This window comes from Anolis sagrei, chromosome 1, assembly GCF_037176765.1.
Source record: "Anolis sagrei isolate rAnoSag1 chromosome 1, rAnoSag1.mat, whole genome shotgun sequence".
NCBI lineage: Eukaryota > Metazoa > Chordata > Lepidosauria > Squamata > Dactyloidae > Anolis > Anolis sagrei.
Genome location: NC_090021.1, coordinates 283,281,028 through 283,306,622, shown reverse-complemented (window position 1 = coordinate 283,306,622; position 25,595 = coordinate 283,281,028). Strand labels below are relative to the sequence as shown.

At 42.3% G+C, this 25,595-nt stretch overlaps 1 protein-coding gene across 1 annotated transcript in view; it reads right to left on the bottom strand.

Moving 5' to 3' along the window:
- The window catches only part of GALNT16 (polypeptide N-acetylgalactosaminyltransferase 16), a 255,113-nt gene that overhangs the window by 60,770 nt on the left and 168,748 nt on the right, over positions 1 to 25,595 (bottom strand). Inside the window, exon 4 of the mRNA XM_060762047.2 lies at positions 9,860 to 9,927. Coding sequence (XP_060618030.2) covers positions 9,860 to 9,927 — 68 coding nt within the window. The remainder of the gene's footprint in view (positions 1 to 9,859; positions 9,928 to 25,595) is intronic.

The window sequence follows — 25,595 nt, the reverse complement described above, 5'->3', positions numbered from 1 at the left end:
ATGATCGAGTGCTTTCTGCACAGCCGCCATGCTGTACATCAATGTTTTCAAAAACTATCTGACTTGGTGACCAGCAAGGTTTTTTGGCCTATGTAACAAGGACTGGGTAAGTCAGTGTGATGTAATGGTTTCAGCATTGCATTACAACTCTGGAGACCAGGGGACCTTCCACGCAGCCCTATATCCCTGAATATCAAGGCAGAAAATCCCACAATATCTGTTTTGAACTGGGATATTTGAGCCCACACTGCCATATATTCCAGTTCAAACAGATAATGTGGGATTTTATTCAGCCGTGTGAAAGGGGCCCAGGGTTCAAATTCCCACTCACAGAAAACTGCTGGATGACCTTAGGCAAGTCATACTCTCTCAACCTCAGAGGAAGGTAAGGCAGACCTCATGATAGGGCCACCTTAGAGTTGCAATGCATTGACAATAACCTGAGGCTATACAATAACAGCCAAGGGCTGGCACCCATTGATTATAACTCTTTCTTTCTTTCCTGGAAACTTGTGGGCTGACAGTCCACAGACTGATATTGTTGTATGGGTGTCATATTGAATAACATTGCTGCAGATGAGTCAGATAATTTGGACTGTGTCTAAACATCAGAAAATTGGTTCGGCAAAGTATGCATTAAGCAACAAATGTCAAGTTGATCATCTTTTTCCTTTGTTCATCATTTTGTGTCTCTCATGCCTCGGTGCCAGCAGCAGTTGCATTTTGTGCTCTTTTCCATCTCTTGCAACTCCCCAAACCACCTATTATCTTTGTGCAGCCTTGGAATCCTGGCAAGAAGCACAAAAGCTACCAGCCAAAGTACTTTTCTTGGCCCTCTGTCCTGGAACTTTTCCATTTCCACAGCTCCTCACTGCCTGAAATATTGTTCCCGTGTGGGCACTTTGTCAGGCGTTATATCACTGAGATGCAGTGACAGATACCCTTAATTAAAGGTTATGGAGATACTATTGGACATCTACTGGCCATGGAAATCCATGTCTTCATCAAAATCCATGGATCCATTTTAAGTTTTTCACACTCGGATAACTTGACAAATCCCCTTCCAGTGATGCTAACAATGTTTAACTGAAACGCTCCCTTTATAGATTTGATTGTGATCCTTAGAGAGAATGCATTAATTTTTTAAAAAGCAATCACAGAATGTGGAAGATGAACTATTCAGTATCTATTTAGATCAGAAGTTTTATAAAACACACCACCTTATGTACTCACTACGTAGGTGCATTTGGGCTTCAAAGATATTGGTGTGACATGTTGGGTAAAATGAAGGAAGTGAAAGGAGACTTTTGGCTTCCTCTTTGAAGCAGATGACATATTTTCCCCCAACAGATTTGAGAAATCAAAAGAAATCATTGACTTGAAAAGGATGCCTTTGTCTTTCTTTACTTTGTTTTAATGTGCTTTAACTGTTGTAATATAGTGTTTTTAACAGAACGATTCATTTAATGTTTTTTTTAAAACATTTTGTATCAAACAGATCTTTAGTGTACTTTGTTTTAACCTGATGTGAGTCACCTTGAGTGTTATTATGGGGCAAAGGTAGGAAAAAAATTAATAAATTAGCAAAATACTGTAAATAATAAATCCCATGAACCTTCTACCCTAACCCCCTTTCTTGTAAGTTAAATCCATTCATTCAGGCCCTATCCTCTGGAACAGTTGAGCGCCAGCTCATCCCATATTCTACTTGACAGTCCTTCAGATATTTAAAGACAAATACCATTCTTGAGCAAATGTGGTATAGTGGTTTTAATGTTGAACTATACTTTTGGAGACCATAGTTCAAAACCCCATTCAACCATGGCTACCCATTGGATGATCTTGGGCAAACCACAAGTTTTCACCCTTAGAAGAAGGCAAAGGCAACCCCCTTCAGAACAAATCTTGCCAAGAAAACCCAGCACCAGGGGCTCTATCAACCTGAAATGATTCGCACAAAACAACACATCATATCAATTTAAATTTAATTTGTGGCTGTCAGAGTAGGAGTGACTGTCCTCATTTGGGAGAAAAAAAGGGATAACACAAACAGAGAAAGCCATCTGAGTCCATAGTGTTGGCTCTCCAGTTCTGATATAGTTTTTCTCTCGGCCAGATGACTAAAATCCCAGCAGGGGAAGCTGGCTAACAATCCTCACCTTCCTCCTGAGAATCATGCTGCCTGTCCGAACAAGAGCTGAGTGTGAGGATATCAGTATTCCTATTGTTGATCTCACACATGGAAAAGCAACTGCTGAAGTGCTCATGCAACATCTGACAAACGGATTCAAAAATGTAAACAGTGGCAGGGGAATTGCTCATCCCATTCAGTAGTAAAGCCAACTATCTATATTTTCATCTTCCTAAATTTCAACATTGATTTCAGAAAGTGTAGCCCCTAACCTTTGGTTCTAGGAGAATAGAAGTTGCAACATCTAACAAGTTTGGTACCATGGAAATATACCCTATATACTATACACCCTTGTGCTGGCAGGACTGAAGAGCACAGATGAGCTCCCTCTGTAAGCTCCAGCTCACTAAGCGGGGACATGAGAGAAGCCTCCCGCAAGGATGGTAAAACATTAAAACATCCGGGCATCCCCTGGGCAATTCCTTGCAGACGGCTAATTCTCTCACACCAGAAGTGACTTGCAGTTTCTCAAGTCTCTCCTGACACGGAAAAAAAACTAATAAAGAAGTCTAGAAATGCTAGCAAAAAAAAATAATAATAATCACACACACCCCAAAATGGGTCATCCTTGGGTCAATGTTAGTACTGTAGGTTAACTCTTATTTTATAAAAGGAACCATTCTCTTCTCTGAATAGAACAGTCTGCCCCAGGATAATATAAAACAGGGATCCCCAAACTAAGGCCCGCGGGCTGTATGTGGCCCGCCGAGGGCATCTATCCGGCCCGCGCGGCCTGGGCTGGCCTCACGCAAAGCCCCTCGCTGCCTCGCGCCGCCCGTCGGCCCTGGCAAGCAATGGAAGCAGCAATGCAACTTCCCTGCCTCACGCTGCCCCTCGTTCAAGCCAGGCAAGGGAAGGGCATCGCGCGAGAACAGGCCACGAGTTGCAGCTTCCCTTGCCAGGACCGACGGGCAGCGAGAGGGCTGTATGGAAGGGCTCTGGAGAAGCGCCTTTCCAAACAAGCACACCTTTAGTTTGTCCTGTGGAGCGAGGGCAGCCTGGCTCGCCTCTTCCCGGGAGGAGAGTTGAAACTGAGGCCGGAGACCGAGGCCTGGCAGGCCCTCCTTCTCGGGCGCTGCTCTCCCCCCCCCCCCGCCAGAAAGGCCGCCTCCCTTTCCCTCTCCCTTCCATCCGCTTTTGCAAAACACACTGGTCCCCGTAGCAGAACCAGCCCAGGCTCCTGGGACATCGGAGGAAGAGAAAGGAAGGCAGGAAAGGCCCGTGGAGGAATTCTGAGGTGGGTTCTTGTCTTGGTTTTATCTGAGCCCCCACTGCCAAATATTCCAGTTCAAAGCAGATATGGTGGGATTTTCTGCCTTAATATTCAGGGTTATACAGCTGTGTGGAAGGGCTGCGTGGAAGGGCACCCAGGTCCACACATTTCTATATCGCAGAATACCAAGGCAGAAAATCCCACCATATCTGCTTTGAACTGGGTTATCTGAGCCCCCACTGCCATATATTCCAGTTCAAAGCAGATATGGTGGGATTTTCTGCCTTAATATTCAGGGATATAGGGATGTATGGAAGGGCACCCAGGTCCACACATTTCTATATCCCAGAATACCAAGGCAGAAAATCCCAGAAAATCCCACCAAAGCACCATCTGCTTTGAACTGGGTTATCTGAGTCCACACTGCCATATATTCCAGTTCAAAGCAGATATGGTGGGATTTTCTGCCTTAATATTCTGGGTTATAGAGATGTATGGAAGGGCACCCAGATCCACACATCTCTATATCCCAGAATACTAAGGCAGAAAATCCCACCACCATATCTGCTTTGAACTGGGTTATCTGAGTCCACACTGCCATATATTCCAGTTCAAAGCAGATATGGTGGGATATTCTGCCTTAATATTCAGGGATATAGAGATGTATGGAAGGGCACCCAGATCCACACATCTCTATATCCCAGAATACTAAGGCAGAAAATCCCACCACCATATCTGCTTTGAGCTGGGTTATCTGAGTCCACACTGCCATATATTCCAGTTCAAAGCAGATATGGTGGTATTTTGTGCCTTAATATTCTGGGCTATACAGCTGTGTGGAAGGGCACCCAGGTCCACACATTTCTATATCCCAGAATACCAAGGCAGAAAATCCCACCACCCTATCTGCTTTGAACTGGGTTATCTGAGTCCACACTGCCATATATTCCAGTTCAAAGCAGATATGGTGGTATTTTGTGCCTTAATATTCAGGGTTATACAGCTGTGTGGAAGGGCACCCAGGTCCACACATTTCTATATCCCAGAATACCAAGGCAGAAAATCCCACCATATCTGCTTTGAACTGGGTTATCTGAGTCCACACTGCCATATATTCCAGTTCAAAGCACATATGGTTGGATTTTCTGCCTTACTATTCTGGGTTAAACAGCTGTGTGGAAGAGCACCCGGGTCCACACATCTCTATATCCCAGAATATCAAGGCAGAAAATCCCACCATATCAACTTTCAACTGGGTTATCTGAGGCAAGGGAGGCCACACTGCACTTCCTGTTCTCGCATGAAGCCCTCGCCACCTGCATTGCTTGCCAGGCCTGACTGGCAGCATGAGGCAAGTGAGGGGATTGGGCCTTGCAAGCGGCGAGGGGCTTTGCGCGAGGCCAGGCTTTCATGATGGGCAGCGCGAGGTAGGTAAGTTGCACTGTGCTGCCTCCCTTGCCCGGCCCACATGATGGTCCGGCCCTCCAACGGTCTGAGGGACAGTAATCTGGCCCCCTGTTGAAAAAGTTTGGGGACCCCTGATATAAAAGAAACACTAACCTTCTCTGCTTCTGTCCTTTTTGAATACCTGGACAGGGAAATGGTGGCAACAGAGTCTCTGGCAAAGACCTATCTTTTGCAATTACTAGATTTCTCCAGCTGAAGATTCCAGTACTGAACAGAATCTGAACACTTTGAACAAAAATATATAACATCATTAAAGCAAGTCCTAGTAAGCTAGTGCTATCAAAGAGGTGGTCCAAGAACTGGTGCCAGTGCTCAAATCAGTACAGTACTTTCAATCCCTGCAAAGATTCCAAGGAAGAAAGAAACAATTGCAGCTAATGGACACAAATATGTGACTAGTGCTACAGCATCAAAGGGGATTGCTGGTGTGAGTTTTATGGCCACTGTGACCTCAAATCAGCTCCAAACTACATTATATAGGAAGGCCCTCAGGGTGCATCCAAACATACATTTAACCCACTTCAAAGCAGGTTAAGTAAATCCGCTCCAAAGTGCGGGGGGGGGGGGGGCACAGGCTTTTCTATGGGTTGTCCCCACAGCAGTGCGGTAACTTCAATGTCACCATGGGGCCACCTCAAAACCCCCCACAAAATCCTTTAAAAGAAAATGAAAACTTACCGGGAACCATTAGACCTCTCTTCAGCCTGTTGGAACATACCAATGGAGACCGGGGGGGGGGGCATATTGCTCCTGGCTCATTGCTCCTGGCATCATTGGTATGTTCCATCAGGCTTAAAAGAGGTCTAATGGCTCCCGGTAAATTTTGTTTTGATAATAAGGGGGGACATCATCTTGCATCTTTGGGCTCCAGGAGATGGGTGTGTGGACAGTTCTTGAGTAGTCCTGGGACTGCCTGAGGGCCTATCCCCACAGGCCCCTATACTCCATTAGACCCAGACCTTTCAGTAAGGACAGTGTCTAATGGAGTATCAAAGCAGGATTTTCATTGTTAATTCTATTGTTAATTCTATTCTTAAAATTGCTTGACATTCTTTGTGAATCATTTTCCAATAGTTATTTACTTTTTCATAGGACCACCACATGTGGTAATATGACCCTTCCTGCGTTTTGCATTTCCAGCATCTGTTATCTGCATCTTTATACATCATTCCTAATTTTTTCAGTCATATATCAATGATGTAGCATTTTAAGCCAATTTTTAAAACGTCTGTAGCATATGTATATTTCAATGTTTTTGAAATATAGTCTTCCCATTCCTTTAATTGGATTGCTCTACCAATATTCCTTGCCCATTTAATCATTTAATTTTTTACCTCTTCTGTTTCAGTAACAATTTGTGGATTTTGGTTATTAGTTTCTTTTTAATTTGCATCAGTTTATCCCAGAAATCCACTGAATCCTAGTTGTCTGAGTTAAAGTGTTCTTTAATTTGCAGATGTTAAAGCCATGAAACTGCTTTATAATCCCTGTGTATTTCTTCCTTTGTTTTTAAATAAACTGAGTCTTTTGGTACTGTCAATATTTCTCTGTAAGTTGGCCATTTTGTCCAGTCCATTAACCTCCCCTGGTTACCTTCTAGTGGAGAAACCCGCATTGCTATTTTCAAGTAGAAGTTTCCTTTATATCTTTCAAAATAAACTCTATTTTGAAGCCTGTGCACTGGTGTGGATCAAAGATTGGTTTAAAGTAGACAAAATTAAAATATTAACATTGGAAGGTGTTCAGAAGAGGGTGGCACTCATACGTATGGTATGGTAAAACCAAAATAGGGGCGGGGGGAAGGAAACTATTTTATCAGATCCTTCTAGAACAGCATTCTATACTGTGACGAACTGAGTGCAAATTTCTGTTTGTGTGTATATGTGTGACACCATGTATTATAGTAAACTCATGAATTCCATGGAAGTTTAAAGGCAAGGGAATCTCACAGGTGGTTTTGTTTATTCCTTCCTTTGAAATATAGCTTACAGCACCTTGTATCATCTAGGTCAGGGGTCCTCAAACTAAGGCCTGGGGGCCGTATATGGCCCTCCAAGGTCATTTACCCGGCCCTCACTCAGTGTCAACCTAAGTCTGAAACGACTTGAAAGCACACAACAACAACAATCCTATCTCATCAGCCAAAAGCAGGACCACACTTCCCATTGAAATACTAATAAGTTTTTTATTTGTTAAAATTGTTCTTCATTTTATTTATTTATTTATTTATTTATTTATTTATTTTATTTATTGCATTGCAAGTTCTTAGTGGGATGGGCATCCCAAGCCACCTTGTCTCTCTCCTGAGGAATCTGTACAAGGACCAAGTCGCAACAGTAAGAACTGACCACGGAACAACAGACTGGTTCAAGATTGGGAAAGGCGTACGGCAAGGCTGCATACTCTCACCCAACCTTTTAAACTTGTATGCAGAACACATCATGCGATGTGCGGGGCTGGATGAATGCAAAGCTGGGGTGAAAATTGCTGGAAGAAACATTAACAACCTCAGATATGCAGATGACACCACTCTGATGGCCGAAAGCGAGGAGGAGCTGAGGAGCCTTCTAATCAAGGTGAAAGAAGAAAGCGCAAAAGCCGGGTTGCAGCTGAACGTCAAAAAAACCAAGATTATGGCAACAAGAATGATTGACAACTGGAAAATAGAGGGAGAAAATGTGGAGGCCGTGACAGACTTTGTATTTCTAGGTGCAAAGATTACTGCAGATGCAGACTGTGGCCAGGAAATCAGAAGACGCTTACTTCTTGGGAGGAGAGCAATGTCCAGTCTCGATAAAATAGTAAAGAGTAGAGACATCAGACTGGCAACAAAGATCCGCCTAGTCAAAGCCATGGTATTCCCTGTAGTAACCTATGGATGTGAGAGCTGGACCATAGGGAAGGCTGAGCGAAGGAAGATCGATGCTTTTGAGCTGTGGTGCTGGAGGAAAGTGCTGAGAGTGCCTTGGACTGCGAGAAGATCCAACCAGTCCATCCTCCAGGAAATAAAACCCGTCTGCTCACTGGAAGGAAGGATACTAGAGACAAAGTTGAAGTACTTTGGCCACATCATGAGGAGACAGCAAAGCCTAGAGAAAACAATTATGCTGGGGAAAGTGGAAGGCAAAAGGAAGAGGGGCCAACCTAGGGCAAGATGGATGGATGGCATCCTTGAAGTGACTGGACTGACCTTGAAGGAGCTGGGGGTGGTGACGGCCGACAGGGAGCTCTGGCGTGGGCTGGTCCACGAGGTCACGAAGAGTCGGAGACGACTGAACGAATGAACAACAACAACAATTAAGTGTTGTTGATTTTTTGCACTACAAATAAGACATGTGAAGTTGCAAAGAAATTCATTCATGTTTTTTTTTTTCAAATTATAATCCGGCCCTCCAACAGTTTGAGGGACTGTGTCCTGGCCCTCTGTTTAAAAAGTTTGTGGACCCCTGATCTAGGTATTAACTAGGACTGACCCTGCTTATCTTCTAAGATCAGACAGGGTGTGGTGCTTTTAGAGTATTTCAGCCCTAAAGTTCTGTTTAGGGCTCTCTAATTGCATTTGTCTGGAGATAGTCACAGAGCTTCCATGATTATAAATTTAGACTGCTATAGGAAGGTCTAGACTGCACTGTCATTCAAGTTGGGATTTATGTGAGCACAGACTCCTGCATGTGAAAGGACAGACATCTGCATAGGGCTCTGGAGATGTGAACAACAGCATTCTCATCATGGCTGTAGTCATATCAATGTGGTTTTCCTTACATGTTTGATGCCTTTGATTCGAATTGTGATTTCTCAGATCCTCCTGTCATTCTTGACAGTGGTACGTTGAAACTTAGAACAAAAGATACCTACCAGGAGTTAACTTTTGTGGGGACTTCCAAAGGGGTTGATTTATTTTTCCCAGTACACATCTTTTAGAAACCCTGTTCCATCACTTTTTGCACAGAGCAAAAATTAAGCATGTCCAGTACATGTTTAGCAACCATGACTTTGTTGAAGTTTCGGTTAATAGGAAGTACATGGCTTCCCAATTTTTGCTGGTACTGGAGTATAGAAGGAAGAGAATTTTAACCATATCTTCCTAGCCATGGTCCCAATAAAATGCACAGCTCCCACAGGTACTAAAAGAGAGCAAACTCCTGTTGGCATCTATAGATTCTTTCATTCCATCAAGACAATGGGGGGAAAAAATGGATAAAACTTTGGTTATGACAATCCCCCTAGATTTGCTGTTATTAAAGTATACAGGAATGGTTGCTAATGAGATGTTCTGGGTAACAAATTAGGTTTCCAGAAACTGAAGCTTTCTCAGTCAGTTTTTTCAGCCTTGGAGGGAACCCCCCCCCCCCCCCAATAAAACTGCATTTGGAAAGTTGAGATAAAATTATTATTTTTTTGTGCCAGGTTCCTGGAGGAAGAGTAATGCCTCTTATGGTACAATTCCAGACATTTATTGCCCTGGGAGAGATCTGGTCTATGAAAACCTCATCAAGAACCTGGGGATAACAATCCTAGCATGCCAAGAAAACAGTTATCATCCATTAAGTCCCCCTTCTTGATCTTCGATAGCTAGGACTCCTAACAGGGCACACTGCTTGCCATGCTTAAGGTAATGGATTGCACAAACCAACTGAAACCCAGATGAATATTCTGACATCATGACTGCCACACTGAAAACTGACAGGGCTTCCTTTTCCCAACTATAACCCCAAATATTGGCTTATTTTGTTCCCTTAGGTAGGAATTAAAACAAGAACAACAAATCTTTGCTGTTTCCTTTGGTCTCTCGAGTACTGCCTCCATCTTTCTTTCTCTCAGTGTGATAAGATAAAAGAAAGGATGGAGGGGAAATATCCAAAGCAAAGGTGAAAAATGTAAACATCTCCAGCAACAAAATGGGTTTTAAAAACTCAAATGTTTTCCAACATTTCACATATAAAAACTCTGAAACATGGAGAAAGAGAGTTAAGAAAAATACCACTTACGATCGGAGCTGAAGTCATCCACTAAAATTATTTCCTGGATCAAGTTGGCTGGAGTGCGATTCAAAACACTGTAATGAAAAAGGAGAAGAAGGAGGAGGGAAAGTCAGTGTTGTGCTTTAAAATAAAATAGATTTTGCTTAATGATCCTGATGTTCAGATGATTGAAAACAGGCCTCCATCTATTGTTTACTTCATCTCACCTGCAAAAGGTCATTGCTAGTGCAATTTTTTATAAGGAATGTTTCAAAACGTTACAGGTTTTAAAATGCAACTTGGCTCTCTGATTTAAATGGCTAAATTGTATGTGTGTTTATGAAACTGCTCATCATTTGAATGAATTTCTTTTTTAAAAAATAATCTGAATTGTAGTCTCAAATACCTGATGTTTGCGTAGGTCTTCTGAATCCTCCATATGAAACAACTTGACTATGAAGTACTTTTCCAATTTAATAAAATCTGTAGCTACAAATTTAAGCTTTAAGAAATATTTATTTATTTATTTATTTACAGTATTTATATACCACCTTTCTCACCCCTGGGGGGACTCAAAGTGGTTTTAACATAAATAATGGCAAAATTCAATGCCTTACATTGGGCACCGATACAATGCCAATACAAACAATTACAATAGCAAAACCACAATTAAACATAAATCATAATTAAAACAATACATCAACAAGCATTAAAACATGAAATACCACACACACTTTATAATCTTTGTCTGATGCATAGCCAGTCTGACAGGGTGGGAAGAGGTGACAACTTTTGGTGAGGATGCTCTGGAATATTAATGGCTGGGTAGTGCGGTCTGCCTTCATGATGCTGCCTGGCAGATATTCTACTGGCTGTGGAACAACCTTTCAGGAAGGATGGACAACAGTGAAAAACTAAAGAACCACATTAGAACCTATCCCTCAAACATCTTTTATGGGACATGGAAATATGTTTGGAGGGGGTTTCCTAGGCCCCTGGAGTGGTTTTTGGAACATATGGCAAAAATGCAAGGAAAATTGTTTTGACTCCTTTGAGCCTTATAGGACTTCAAAAATGTGGAAATACCATCTAAAGATAATTTTGGAGCATTTTAGAACAAAAACATTTTTTGACCGAGGGAAGTCCTGTGGCTCACAATGGCAAAATGTGAGCCCCATGTGACTGATGGGCATCACTTTGCCCACCTTTTCTTTAAAGCAGTGGTTCCCAACCTTTTTTGACTGGGGACCACTTGAACAGAGACCACTTGAACAGAGACCACTTTGACCAGGGGCCACTCTCCAACATTAGTACCAAAAGGGTTATGAATCAGTTTTTTGTCAACTTTAGATTTGGTTTGGTTATTTGGGGTGCTGATTCAGAAAATTGCATTAGATAGACCATATCAGCTCTAATTTCTGATACTGAACATATGCCATGCAGTAGTCGCCATCTGCTTGCCCACAGAAAACCATATTAAATAATCTAGAGCTGATGTGGTAGTAGTAATATTTTGTGGGTAGTCAGCCTCTCCCCTCCTGACATCCCCGTTGCCTTGGCCCTATAAGAGGGTTTCGTGAGACCAGTCACTCTGGTTGCTGCATGGTTTCAAGGCAATGGTATTGTAATGGTGAGACCGCAGACCATATTTTCATTCTTGTGGTCCAGAGACAACAGGTTGGGAACCACTGCTTTAAAGCTACCGAAGATCTTGCTGACCAACTAAGCTATTTTTTTTTCCTTTCACCTCCTTCCCTCTTTGCTCCAAAGGTTATTGGAGGAGGGACCAAATGCTCTTTCTAAAAGCCTGAGTTGTTGACACAGACTTTCTGAAATGTTCCTGAGACTGCCTGTGGGACCACAGGTTGGTTACTCTTGTTGTAAGGAAAGCTAAAATCATATTGATTTCCTTGAACACTGCTACAAGGTTTAAAAAACCAAACACTAAACAGTTTCCCCCAGACATCATGCAGGATAAGGTGTAGCAGACAGCACTGGCTGTTTGAAATGTATTCCAGAATACCTCTTGTGACAAACAACTGGTACAGACACAATGTGAGTGACAGCTATCCCATGAGGAGCAAAGGGGTGCCAAATGAGCAAGTAGTTCATGAGAGACAGCTGTTTCCCACAGTGCGAAAGATGTCAAGCAAGACAAGGTGCTAGTGACTGACAACCATCCCCTGAAGAGAAGAATAGATGCCAGTGGGAAAGCCTTTCAACATGCCAATTTTTAAAAAGTTTCTGGCATGTCAGCATCTTCTCATTCTTTCTGATGCTCTTTTTGGCTCTTGGCAGGAGCTTCTACTCTGGCGATGTTAACTGAAAATAATTGATCTAGAGGGTCTGTACTCTTCATTTTTCTTTTGTGAACCACCCAGAGAGTTTCAGCTACTCTGATGGAGAAGTATTGAAACACCATAAATAAATACAAATTGGCAATTCACGTTTGGACTTTCCTTTCGCATATTATCCTCTAGCCAAGTCATGGAGTTTAGTCACAGTGGCCTAGGAGAGTCAGTATGAAATTTCTCATATGAGCTACATCTCACTAGCAAGCTACCCCATAGCATTTACAGCTAGCCTTAGGGAGTGTTTTCAATGCATTTTTATATTCTGAAACTCATGTAAAGAAGCAACAGAAAATGGTTACAGATATGCCTCTTTGCATTGTCAAAGCTCCAGAAATTGCCTATTTATGTGTTACAAAGACACATGTCTGTGGCCAATTGCTAGCTGTCTTCCTGTGGGTATTTTAAAGAATGTGACTGTAGAAACATAACATTAAAAGTCGTGTTTAGCAATAAACAAACACCACCAGCATTATAGCAACACCACATCTCACTTTGGGATCTGTACTTTGCTAACACTAACAAGCGAGGGAAAAATTCTCTTCTAGCTTCACACAGATTTGGCCTAGATTAAATGCTTAAGTGATTCGTTTTTGCCTCCAGATATGTAAAACACATTTCATCTTCAAGGACTGAAGTGCACTTGGCCCTTCTCATTTAACAGCAGATACAGTTCATATGAGAATGTTTGCAACACTCATTGACAATCAGTGCCCTTCAGTCTGATTATTCAGTCCAAGGGTGGGCAATTTCTGTGGTTCTTGGGCCAATTTTCTCTCCCTGGGAATCTCTAGATTAGGTTACAAGGGCCTACGAGTGGTCAACCCCCTCCCTCCCCGATATGAAAAATGAATGTTTACAATGTTAAACAATGCATAGAAGCTTTGTGACCTACATCAAAAGGGAATCAGTTTTCCTGGCAGCTTCCAGTAAGAACAATTTACCAGAAAAAGGGTAGTTTTAGAGAGTTGGGGGGCACTGAGGCTAACAGCCTTTGAGGATCATAGATGGATCCAAGAGAACACTTTGCCCACCCCTGGACTAGTCCATGGGTAGGACTCTCTTAAAGACCAGAAATTACAGGCAGTTTCTAATCAGGTTTGTCACCACTCAGAGCTGTTTTGGGGCCTCAATGAAAAATACTTTTAAGACCCCCCCCCCCCCCCCGGCACCACCACCACCACTGCAATAAGCTGTTTATTAGCCACAGTCCTGCTGAATGAGCAAGTACTGTCAGTAGGAGACTGTAAGCCTGGGTAAATTTCTCTGCGATATAGTAATAATAATAATCATCATCATCATCATCATCATCATCATCATCATCATCATTGTCGTCTTCGTTTATATTCTGCCCTATCTCCCCAGAGGGACTCAGGGCGGATTCCAAACATAAAAGGCAAACATTCAGTGTTACAATATATCCATAGTAACAAAATTTAACAACCCAACATATAAACACAAATTATGATTTAACAACTAAAAATTAAATAAAAAAACACCTCCTGCTATATCAGACATAAGACAAAACATCAAACATCGAACAGAAGCAACAATTTCTCAGTTCCTTTGGGGCAAATAGATTAATATGATATGATTACGGCTTTGGACTGAGCGGTAAAGGGACTACCACCTGTGCATGAAGGGGAGGGATCCATGGAAAGAACTTCTCTCCTTCCCTGAATTCCTGGAGACAAGGGAGAGACTGGGTAGACCTGCCGTGTTCTCAGCAGAAAGGAAGGACAAAAATAGTTGCCAAGGGAGACAAAAACATATACTCTTGAACAGTGGGTCCACACCCACTTCTGGATCTCTCTAGGCCAGTGGTTCCCAAACTTATTTGGCCTACCCCCTGGAAATCAATTTTTCTAAATCTTCGCTTCTTTCTTTTCTGCTTCCACTGCCCCCTTACAGTTATTCATCACCCCCAAATGTACCTGCGGCCATTACCGCCCCCCCCCCAATCGCTGCAGCACCCACCAGGGGGCGGTAACCCTGACTTTGGGAATCACTGCTCTAGGCCCTAGTAATTTGTACTGGCTCCACCTCCCATTAGCTCATCCCCCCCCAATTCTGTGGGGCTTCATTCCAGTAAGATTGGGGGAGGGGGCAAAAACAAAAGCACAAGTTTCGTAGCAAACTGGCAGCCAGTGTAGCTGGTGTAGTAGAGGAGTTTTGTGCCCCCTGAACGCCACTCCTGTTAGCAACCTGTCTGCCGTTCGTTGGACCAATTGAAGCTTCTGAACAGTCTTCAAAGGCAGCCCCACGTAGAGTGCTTTGCAGTAGTCCACCAGAGTGTGGACTACCGTGGCTGTCAGAACTTCATTGAGATTATCATTGTTGTTGACCCCATCCCCCTCCATCCCAGCAATATTTCTGACACCTTGGACTATGCTTTAGTTGCATTCATGACAAAACTCCTGCCCAACCTTCTTGCAGCATTCATTATGAGGGCAATGAACTGTATTTGTTTTAGTAATTTAGTAAGGCTACATAAGACTCAAAGTAGAGGGTATCAGAACTCTTCTGTTGTTAGGTTGTTGTAGGTTTTTTCAGGCTATATGGCCATGTTCAGGAAAGAATGCCTCTAGAACATGGCCATATAGCCTGAAAAAACCTACAATAACCCAGTGATTCTGGCCATGAAAGCCTTTGACAATACATCTTCTGTTGTTGCTATCTTTAGGGGTTGAGGTTTATGTGTCAAGAAATGGGAGACAAACTGGCACCCTGTCCAAATTACATGACAATCTTGATTTCCACTAAATTCTTTGAGCAGCGTTCCATCCCTGCTCTTTATCTTATGTTTGAGAAAATTTTCAAACATGCAGACTGGGGTGATCACAGCCCGGTAGAAGGGGCTGTACCATCTGAGGTTTCATGTAGAGAGCTTGTTATTGACAAGGTAAATTACTGGAACGGGCAGATTTTTAATCCAAGGGTTTTGGCCTTGCCAATATACCATGCATGTAAGAATAAATCCATAATCTCTATATTGAGGCTTCTGTGCACTTTAGCACTTTGGCCTTTACCCATGAGACAGCCATGAGAAAGTCGCTTTCTGCTCTGGTTCACTTGTTATTCTTGGTTTTCTAATAGAAATAGAAAAAAAAATCCTGCATAGTTTTCAAGGTGCTTGTGGTAAGCCATATATCTCAATAAAATGGATTTGAATGCACTAGTCTGGCATGAATTATTACTGCAAGTATAATTGTTGCCTCATTCACCTATACAGCCATTACCCCCACCACCAAGTAATTATTGCAAAGTGCTATGGGGTACATGAAGTATGAAAAGGATAGTTCATTTCAAAGTATTGGCTTTCCATTGCACAGGGTTGCACCAAAATAGGGTAAGCGGGAGATGAGAGCATAAAAGTTTCACAGCATGGTGTGATTTTATTTATTTCATTTTGGGGAGCTGGTCATGCTTTTGATACAGAATTGTTCCTCTTCCTCCCTAGACACATACTAAAAACCCCTTAAAAATAAAACAAATAACACAGCAGGAAGATTACACCTTCCACAACAATTAGGGGGTGATTTGATTTTGATTAATTAGCCATTTGAGTAGCACCTGTTGAAAATTACATGTGATTAAATAGTTATGGATGATTGCACAGTTGTTTTCCTAAACAGAAGTTTAATGTCACTTTGGGGAATGGCAGTAAGGAAGAAGTCCGCCTGATGAAAAACGTTAATGCCAGCATCTTTACAAGTTGCTAATGAGTTTCTATCCTTAACTAAAGTTATGTGTCAAAAGACAACTAAAGTTAGGGATAAAGACTGAGGATCTTTCAAAGAAGATTTAATTATATTGGTATCCTGGGGCCATCCGAGCATGGAAAAGTTACTTGTTTGGACTACAGCCCATAGAAACTAGGCAACTATAACACACAAAGCAATTATTTCAAGACACGTTGCATTATAGGCTGTGCTACATAGCAGCTAATGCTGGAGAGATGCTGTGTGGTACCTCACTTCAACTATAAACTCATCCAAGGGCCTTAAAAAAGAACCATTCTTTGCCCCACAATATAGGGATAATGGAGAAGTCCTATCTAACAGAGTCCTTGTAAAGATTTACAAGGACACTCTGAAGTACTTTTTAATTTCAATTGTATTGTTGTTGCTAAAGTGGACTATCTAGTACCTTCAGAAAACATTGACCTTCACATTTATGGTCCGCCTGAAATCTGAAACATTTTGTTAGAGACAATAAAGTGGCTCAATCCCACTGTTGTTTTGCAAACCATTCCTTCTATTTCTAAAGTTCAGGGGCAGTGCAGATTCCTGTGTAGCTAAAATGGCACAACCCAAATGCAACATGCAAGTATCAACAAGCTTGAGAGGACAAATGAAATATTTAGGGGAAACATCAGTGTTGGAAGAGGCAAATTGAGCACGGATAGAAATCACAGAACATGGGATTCTATTGAAAAGGGGAAAGACTAATGGAACCAGCTGATTAGCTACAATTGGCTAGTAAAACAGAGGTAAAGAGAGTGAGAACACAAAGGAAGATAAACAAGAAAGTAGAAGAGAGAAAATAGATGTTATAATGCAGTTATAACTGGGTGCCTCTTTCTCAATTATCTGTTGCTTCATTTCTTTTCTTTTTCCTCCTCTAAGAGACATAGAATCATAGAGTTGGAAGAGACCTCGTGGACCATCCAGTCCAACCCCCTGCCAAGAAACAGGAAAATAATATTCAAAGCAAATGGAAAACACATAAAATAGTGGAGAAGACTATCAAACCAGGTGGATCATGTCCTGCATCACAGAAGCTGTTTCAATGTCTCTGCTAAGCCTTATTTTATGTTACCCAAGCCACACAGTTGTTACCATTTTGCGTCTTGCCACAGTATTCCCAATAGAATGTGATATATTAAAATTATTGTCGTGACTTTCCCCCTCTTGTTAAGAGTTATATGCAGCCATTCATTCTGCTCTAACCATGTTGAGTATGTGGCCATGTCACTGTGGAAGAACCACAGTACAGTGAAAATCACATAGTTCAGGAATATGAGTACAGTGTTCCTTCATTACTTCATGATTCGCTTTTAGCGGACTCGCTGTTCACGGGTTTTCGAAAAGATTAATTTAAAAATATTAAATATTAAATATTTACGTCCAGTGGAGCCTAGGGAGGCCAGGGAGGACCCTGGAAGTGCGGCGGCCTGAGGCATGGCAGGGAAGGCCTGCCTCCCTGGCCTCCACGGACCCCAGAAGTGTAGTGGCTTGAGGCGCAGCAGGGAAGGCCTGCCTCCCTGGCCTGCTGCTGCCTGCATGGCTCCGGAGGCTCTGCAGAGGCCAGGGAGGCAGGCAGGTGCCCTTGGGATGGGCAGGGAGGCAAATAAGAAAGCGCGAGTAAGAAAATAATATATAAAATATATAAAATAATGTATAAATATTAGAATTAATATGGCGTCCCTACTTCGTGGATTTTCACTTATCGCGGAACCCCCGTGATAAGTGAGGGAACACTTTAATCCTCAAGCAGTGGACTCTGGGAAGCATGGTCTCAAAATTACTTTTTAGGTTTTTCCTAGATTTATTCTTGATCATGTATAAAACAGGCCACAGAATACCTGGTCCCGCAATGTTGTCATAAAAAATCATATAATGATTTCCTCTATGCAATACTGCTATATATTTGTCAACCGATCATCTACAGATAAACAGGGCACTTGCTTCTGGCATCCAGTGCATTGAGGTCCAATATCACTAAAACCAGTCCCAATCCTGAGCACTTTTATAATACACAATTATAGTACAATGAGTAGAGTTGTCACATTCTATTTCCTCAAATCTAGGCACCTAATATGCATATTATGCCAATATTCGGGCTGCGCAAATTACTCTAATTTGCATTCTAATTATGCAGATTTCATGCATTAATTGTTATGCTTCCCCCCCCCCCCACACACACACTATGTTTCAACCTTTTCACCATTTTTAAACAGTTGCAACTGAACTGAGAGATGCAATGGCCTTGGGAAAGAGAGACCAAATTTCTGCTTGATCATGGAATGTATCATGTGACATTGTATCATTTCTTTGTTGTTCTTAATGTTATTGAAAAATAAACTCCCACTCTCTAATAATAATAACTATGAATTTATATTTTTAGAGCTTGTCTGGGTCCCAGCCAAGATTGGCCCAACCTAATCCCAAACATTTCTGGGAGGATTAATCTGATCAACTCTCCTTTTGTGATTCTGAGGAAATCCCTCAGGCCAGCCCCTTATTGCTTCCTCTCCCTCTTTTCCCCTCTTCCCTGTTAAGACTCCAATACCTCAAGATTGACCTTTCTGTCACTTCCCAAGGCCCACCCTCTCAGCCTCAAGAGAAATAAAAATTAAAAGATAAAATTTCCTTAATCCTGCCACCCCAAGAGACACCTATACACACACATATATAAATTCATACATTTATTTAATTAACAAAACAGACCCAGATCTCTGCAGGGTCTGCTGGGTGTCTCTTTCCTTTCCCCCCCTAACTGTTGCAAAAGTTTGCATAATCAAACTGGACCATATTGGAATATGTCACCATTCTTCTTTCTACAAATGAGCCCCTGCTGTACAACAGACCAGCACAAGAACCATTAGATCCAAGGTTATCAAAGAATGTAACTTATATTATGTAGCACTCATGTGACTTTGTACTATGTGGTTGTCTTGAAAAACAACACAGATTATTCCAGTGGGATTCCGAGAGACTGATTGCCAGCAACCCCCAGAACCCTGGACTCATCAAATACTTTGTTTACCAACTTGATTGACTTTCTGGTTTCCTAATTCTCACTCTTTGTGTAGAGATCATTGCAAGCTTCTAAAGTCTATTAGTGCTAAATACCCATTCTTTCCAGTTTAGACACAACAACTGCATTGGCTACCAATAGAACATCGGACCTCTTACAAGATACTGATTCTGACATTTAGAGCTCAAAATGGCCAAGGACCTTTATATCTTAGGGACCGCCTCATTCCTTTTCTCCATCAGTGGTCACCTCAATCCACCCAGGAAAATCTCCTATACATACCGGGCCCTAGGGAGGTACACCTGGAAGCTACAAGGCATAGAGATTTTTTGACCTATGCACCAATTCTGTGGAACTCTTTGCCTCCATACATTAGAGCAATGTCAGAGTTGCGACCTTTTGTAAAGGCACTCAAGACTTGGCTGTTTGGTTGTGCATTTAAGTAATCAGATCTAATTTCATAGAATCATAGAATCAAAGAGTTGGAAGAGACCTCATGGGCCATCCAGTCCAACCCCCTGCCAAGAAGCAGGAATATTGCATTCAAATCACCCCTGACAAATGGCCATCCAGCCTCTGCTTAAAAGCCTCCAAAGAAGGAGCCTCCACCACACTCCGGGGCAGAGAGTTCCACTGCTGAACGGCTCTCACAGTCAGGAAGTTCTTCCTCATGTTCAGATGGAATCTCCTCTCTTGTAGTTTGAAGCCATTGTTCCGCGTCCTGGTCTCCAGGGAAGCAGAAAACAAGCTTTCTCCCTCCTCCCTGTGGCTTCCTCTCACATATTTATACATGGCTATCATATCCCCTCTCAGCCTTCTCTTCTTCAGGCTAAACATGCCCAGCTCCTTAAGCCGCTCCTCATAGGACTTGTTCTCCAGACCTTTGCCAAATAGTCACTGTTGAATGTTTTTATGTTGAATGTGTTTATATTGTGTAAATGCTATTTTAGATTGTAAGTCGCTCAGAGCACTTTGGTGGAGAGCGACTAATTAAGAAATAAAGTGAAGTGAAGTGAAGTAAAGACACTGAGACCCACACCCCCCAAAACAAGCACAGCAACAAGCTCTTTAATTTTTATCCCCACAAATCCCATCTGTTTTTTCTTCCTCTTCACCCCAGTTTGTGATGTCAGAAGGAAGTCTCAGCCAATAAGAAGGCAGATCCTAGGAGGCATATCTCTTGACCAACCAGGGGAGGGAGTAAAAGGTTTGATTAGCTACCGAACTTTAGAAAATGTGCTGCACCTTTCTCTATGGGTTATATCAGTTTTTTTAGGGTTTTCTTTATAATTACACCATTCTGTCATTCATCTGGCCAGGTGAATAAATCTCTGTTATTGCCTTCAAACCCTGTCATGTTTTTCCTGGCTTTCAAAGTATCATGATGTGATGGGCAATGGACTTACACTGCCTCCTTGTGGCAAATAGCTGATTTTGATAACATTAACTGCTATCAGGTTGACTTCAACTTTTCCATTTTTAAGAAGTCTCCAAGTCACCCCATTCTCAGGTTTTGCTAAGCTTTTCCATCTGGAATTCAGCCTCCTTCTTTTCCTACTGCCTCCCATCTTCCCAAACATTATTGTCCTTTCCAGTGAGTCTCATAGTCTCATGTTATGGCCAAAGTACAGCAGTCTCAGTTTAGTCAGTTTAGTTGATCTTCTTCCTGTCAGATTTCATCACTTTTTGATGAGGCAGAGATGGCTAAAATTTGTCAAAGAGCTATATTTTATATTTTTATACAGATTTTAACTGTTTAATTGTACTATCTATGACTGACTGATTTATATCTCTTTGCCAAAGCCGTTTAGCTTGTTTTAACTATATGTGTAACTGTTTTATTTTTATTACTGCAACCCACATGGGATGCTTGTCATTTTTGCTCTTGGAAGCCACCCTTCAGGGAGAGAGGGTAGGTTAAAATAAATTATTATTATTATTATTATTATTATTATTATTATTATTATAAAAATCTTATAACTACATCTCCTTTGATCCCATTGCTTTGGGCCATGGCAATCAAAAGTGGTGCCAAACTGCATTAATTCTACAGTAAGGGGCACTCTAAACCAAGGATATAGCAACTGTAGCAATTATCTCACTGATCTGCCATGATTTATCCTATGGAATCATAGGATTTGTAGTTTAGGGAGAGGCATTTAAAATCTTCAGTGAGAGAGTTCTGGTGCCTCACCAAAGTACAAGACCTAGGAATCCACAAGAAGAAACCATAGCAATTGAAGTGTAATTATAGTAGTATAATTGCAAAGAGTTCCAGCCTTGGAAACCATTACCATCTTTGGTTCAACCAAAAGGTCAATGACAACCATTCCTCTAATTGGAAAACTACAAATTCTGGTAGATGCATACCTTCATGGATGGCTGCCTGCTAGTCCTCTGCTTTACCATCGAGTCTCTTTTGAAACTGAAGTACAGCCACTATTTGCACTTTATTATCACGAAGAGGCTTAGAATCAGAATGATCCCATGGGCTTTAGAAGATTAATCAGAATTTAATATGAATTAGAATTTGTTTCTCCAATAACAGTGTAATAGCTACTTTACTATGTTTTAGAAAAAATCTATTGTATACGTATAAGCATGCATGTATAAACACTTAACCTAATGACTATAACAAGGGATAACTTTATTTTCTACTGCAACTGTAACTTATAAATTACTGTTAAGGTTATGGAGTGTGGACTCACTAAATAGTAGACATGGAATATAATACAACTAGCTGTGCCCTGCCACGCGTTGCTGTGGCCTATAGTAAAGCTTATCAAAGTTGAGGTAGATATCTGGACTATTATGAAAGAGAGGTACCTACCTATTCCTTCCCCCTTTTCCTCCCCCTTTCTCTCCTTTCTTCCTTCTCTACCTCTTTCTTTCTTTCTTTCCTTCTTTCACTACTTGGTTTCATCCTTCTCTTTCCTTCATTCCCTCCCCCTTTCTTCCTTTGCCTTTCTTCCCTCCCTGTTTGCTTCCTTCTTTCTCTTTTTATTTCCTTTTATTTCACCACCATCATAACAATAACAATAATGCAATGCATTGCCACTGGGACCTGACACCTCTCCCATTCCCCCTAAAAGGGTCTCATAGGAATAATAGCATCATAATAATCATAGGAATAACAACCTTTACCCGCCACGCGTTGCTGTGGCCAACCTTCCCTCTTTCTCTCCTTCTTTCCCTCCTTCCTTCCTGCCCTCCCATCTTTCCTTCTCCTTTTCCTTCTCTATCTCTTTCCTTCCTTTCCCCTTTTTCTTTCTCTTCTGGTCTCTTTTCTTCCTTCTCTCTTTCCTTCTTTCCTTCCCTCCCTCTTTCTCTACATCTTCCCCCTTCCTTCACTCCCTCTTTCCTTCCTTCATTCCCTTTTTTCTTTCCTTCTCTCCTTCTTTCCTTCCCCCTTTTTCTTTCTCTTCTGGTCTCTTTTCTTCCTTCTCTCTTTCCTTCTTTCCTTACCTTCCCTCTTTCTCTACATCTTTCCCCTTCCTTCACTCCCTCTTTCCTTCCTTTATTCCCTTTTTCCTTTCCTTCTCTCCTTCCTTCCTTCCCCCTTTTTCTTTCCCTCCCTCTGTCTCTCATTTCTTCCTTCTCTACCTCTTTCCTTCCTTCCCCCTTTTTCTTTCTCTTCTGCTGTCTCTCTTTCTTTTCCTTCCATCTTTCCTTTTCTTTCCTTTTCTTCTTCCTTCTTTCTCTAACTTTCCTTCCTTCCCCCTTTTCTTTATCTCCCTTTCTCTTCCTTCCTTCCTTCCTTCCTTCCTTCCTTCCTTCCTTCCTTCCTTCCTTCCTTCCTTCCTGTCTTTCCTGGATTTTGACAGGGTGGGAAGGGGCGGGGTGGGGTTTGGAGGTTGCGTGAAGTAAAAGGAGGTAAGATTGGGGCAGGGGAGTGATGGAGTGTGGGGTTGTGTGTGTGTGTGCGGCGGCGGGGGGGTGTGATGGAGCGTGGGGTTGCGTGTGTGTGTGCGGCAGCGGGGGGGAGTGGGGTTGCGCGTGTGTGTGTGGCGGCGGGGGGAGTGATGGAGCGTGGGGTTGTGTGTGTGCGTGCAGCAGGGGGGGTGTGTGTGCGGGAAGCGGCGCGGCGGGGCTTGGAGTGGGCATGGCTTCCGCAGAGGGAACGTTGGCCGGAAGACTGTGTGCGTGCGCCAGGGAACTTGCGGCTGGACACCAATGCGCATGCTCAGTTGTTTTGCCATTTTGTGAGTGTGTTGTTGTGTTGTTTTTCATTTTGAGTAGATATGTTTGTACCTTATGGGTTGTGTTATGGGCATGGGAATTTTGGTTAAGTTTCGTTGGGGGGTTTGTGAGTTTTGTTGTTTTGCCGTTTTGTGAGTGTGTTGTTGTGTTGTTTTTCATTTTGAGTAGATATGTTTGTACCTTGTGGGTTGTGTTATGGGCATGGGAATTTTGGTTAAGTTTCGTTGTTGTTTTTTAGTTTTGTTGTTTTGCTGTTTTGTGAGTGTGTTGTTGTGTTGTTTTTCATTTTGAGTAGATATGTTTGTAACTTGTGGGTTGTGTTATGGGCATGGCAATTTTGGTTAAGTTTCGTTGGGGTTTTTTTTTAGTTTTGTTGTTTTGCCGTTTTGTGAGTGTGTTGTTGTGTTGTTTTTCATTTTGAGTAGATATGTTTGTACCTTGTGGGTTGTGTTATGGGCATGGCAATTTTGGTACAGTTTCGTTGGGGGGTTGTGGAGTTTTGCTGTCCAGTTGAACCAACCTAACAGATTTATATATATAGATGGACACCTTATATAAAATGGCAAAATCAAGGTTTGCTTTAGGGTTTGTGGATAATATTTTCAAGGCATGAATGGCTGAATCCATGGACACAGAATCTTTGGATACAGAGGGCCAACTGTGTGTTGAAAGCCTTCTCTTAACTTTGACAATCAGCTGTCTTACATATAAGATTGGGCCATTTTTTTTTGTGTCAAGAGTGACTCCTGGTGTGAGAGAATTGGCCGTCTGCAAGGATGTTGCCCAGGGGACGCCAGGATGATTTGATGTTTTATCATCCTTGTGGGAGGCTTCTCTCATGTCCCCGCATGAGGAGCTGGAGCTGATAGAGGGAGCTCATCCACCTCTCCCCGGATTCGAACCTGCGACCTGTCAGTCTTCAGTCCTGCCGGCACAGGGGTTTAACCTACTGTGCCACCGGGGGCTCCTGATTGGGCCATAAGAAAGAGGGATATTCAAAGCAATTTTACTGTAAGGAATGTTAACGTATTTTCATTTTAATTCCAGTCTGTTTCCAATGAGAATTAGGAGTAAGAGTTTTAAGCCCATTCATACTTGGAATTTGTAGTCAGTTCTAGGCCTGCTAAAAACAACAAAAAAACAATAAGGGTTGCATTGCTGGCTATGCCCCAAATGGGAATTATGTCGCTTTAAGTTTATGTGTGCTATCTGTCTTCCTGCTTCCTATAGAGGTTGTGCTCTCAGGTGAACTTTTAATGAATCTTGGCATCATTAAAATGAATGGTTGGTGAAATCTTATCACTACTTTGCCATCCTATTGCAAGGAACAAAAATTATACTTCCCAAGGGAAACTCTCCCCAAAACCAAAAGCTAGAAGGAGTTTTTCTTTCACCAGTATGCAGAAACCTCCTTGTATATGTTAGGCCACTCAAAAGAGCCTGTTATTTATTCACAAAGCAGTATTCTGCAAGACCCCAAGACCTGGACTGAGGGAAAATAGTTCCCATGAATAATGCATCCCTGCCCGAGGTGCTCTCAGCTGTCTTCCAGCTGAGATGCTCTCCCTTGCTCTTGTAACTCTCCTTCTGCTTGCCTTCACCACACATTCATGGAAAAAGAGCACTACTTTGACCTACAGACTGCTTAAGGGACACTTTCAGCTAGATTTTAAGATCTTGAAGCCAGCAGAGGTCATTCCCATAGGAGAATAGAAAGTGTAAACAGGTTTACCACACTCCTTAGCCTAAAAAAGTGGTGGAGGAAGTGGTCAATAGAAACATTTTTTTTTTGCTGTAAACACAATAAAAAGCAGGTTACCTATGCCATTGGGGATGTAATCCAGAGGGTCAAAAATCCAGATACATCATATACAACTGGCCCTCTACATTTGTGGGTATAACTTTTTATTACTTATTATTAGAGAATTTGATATGTTCTCTCTTACCACCTCATCAGACGAGGTGATTTTAGCATCTTAGGACACTGTAAGGACACTTCCTCCTCAGAGCTCCATACTGCCCATCACATGACGAACAGCAAGTTTCGGCAGAGCTCCGTTAAGGAAGCGTCCAGACAGCATGGCAGGATGCTTCCCTTGGAATGCTTCCCTTGGGACCAGCATAGGGGGAAGGATGTAGTGACACTTCTCCACGTATGATGGGGAAGTGTCACTGCAGGCGAGTGGGGAATGGGAAACTAGGATTGCCCTGCTGCCCCACCAATTTGACACAGTGGCTGGCAAATTGGACCGGGGGACCTCAACCATATGATGAGGTCCTTGGAATTCTAGGCCATGCAGAGTGACTGTATGATCAGTTACAGCAGTGGTTCTCAACTTGTGGGTCCCCACATGTTTTGGCCTTCAACTCCCAGAAATCCTAACAGCTGGTAAACTGGCTGGGATTTCTGGGAGTTGTAGGCCAAAACACCTGGTGATCCACAGGTTGAG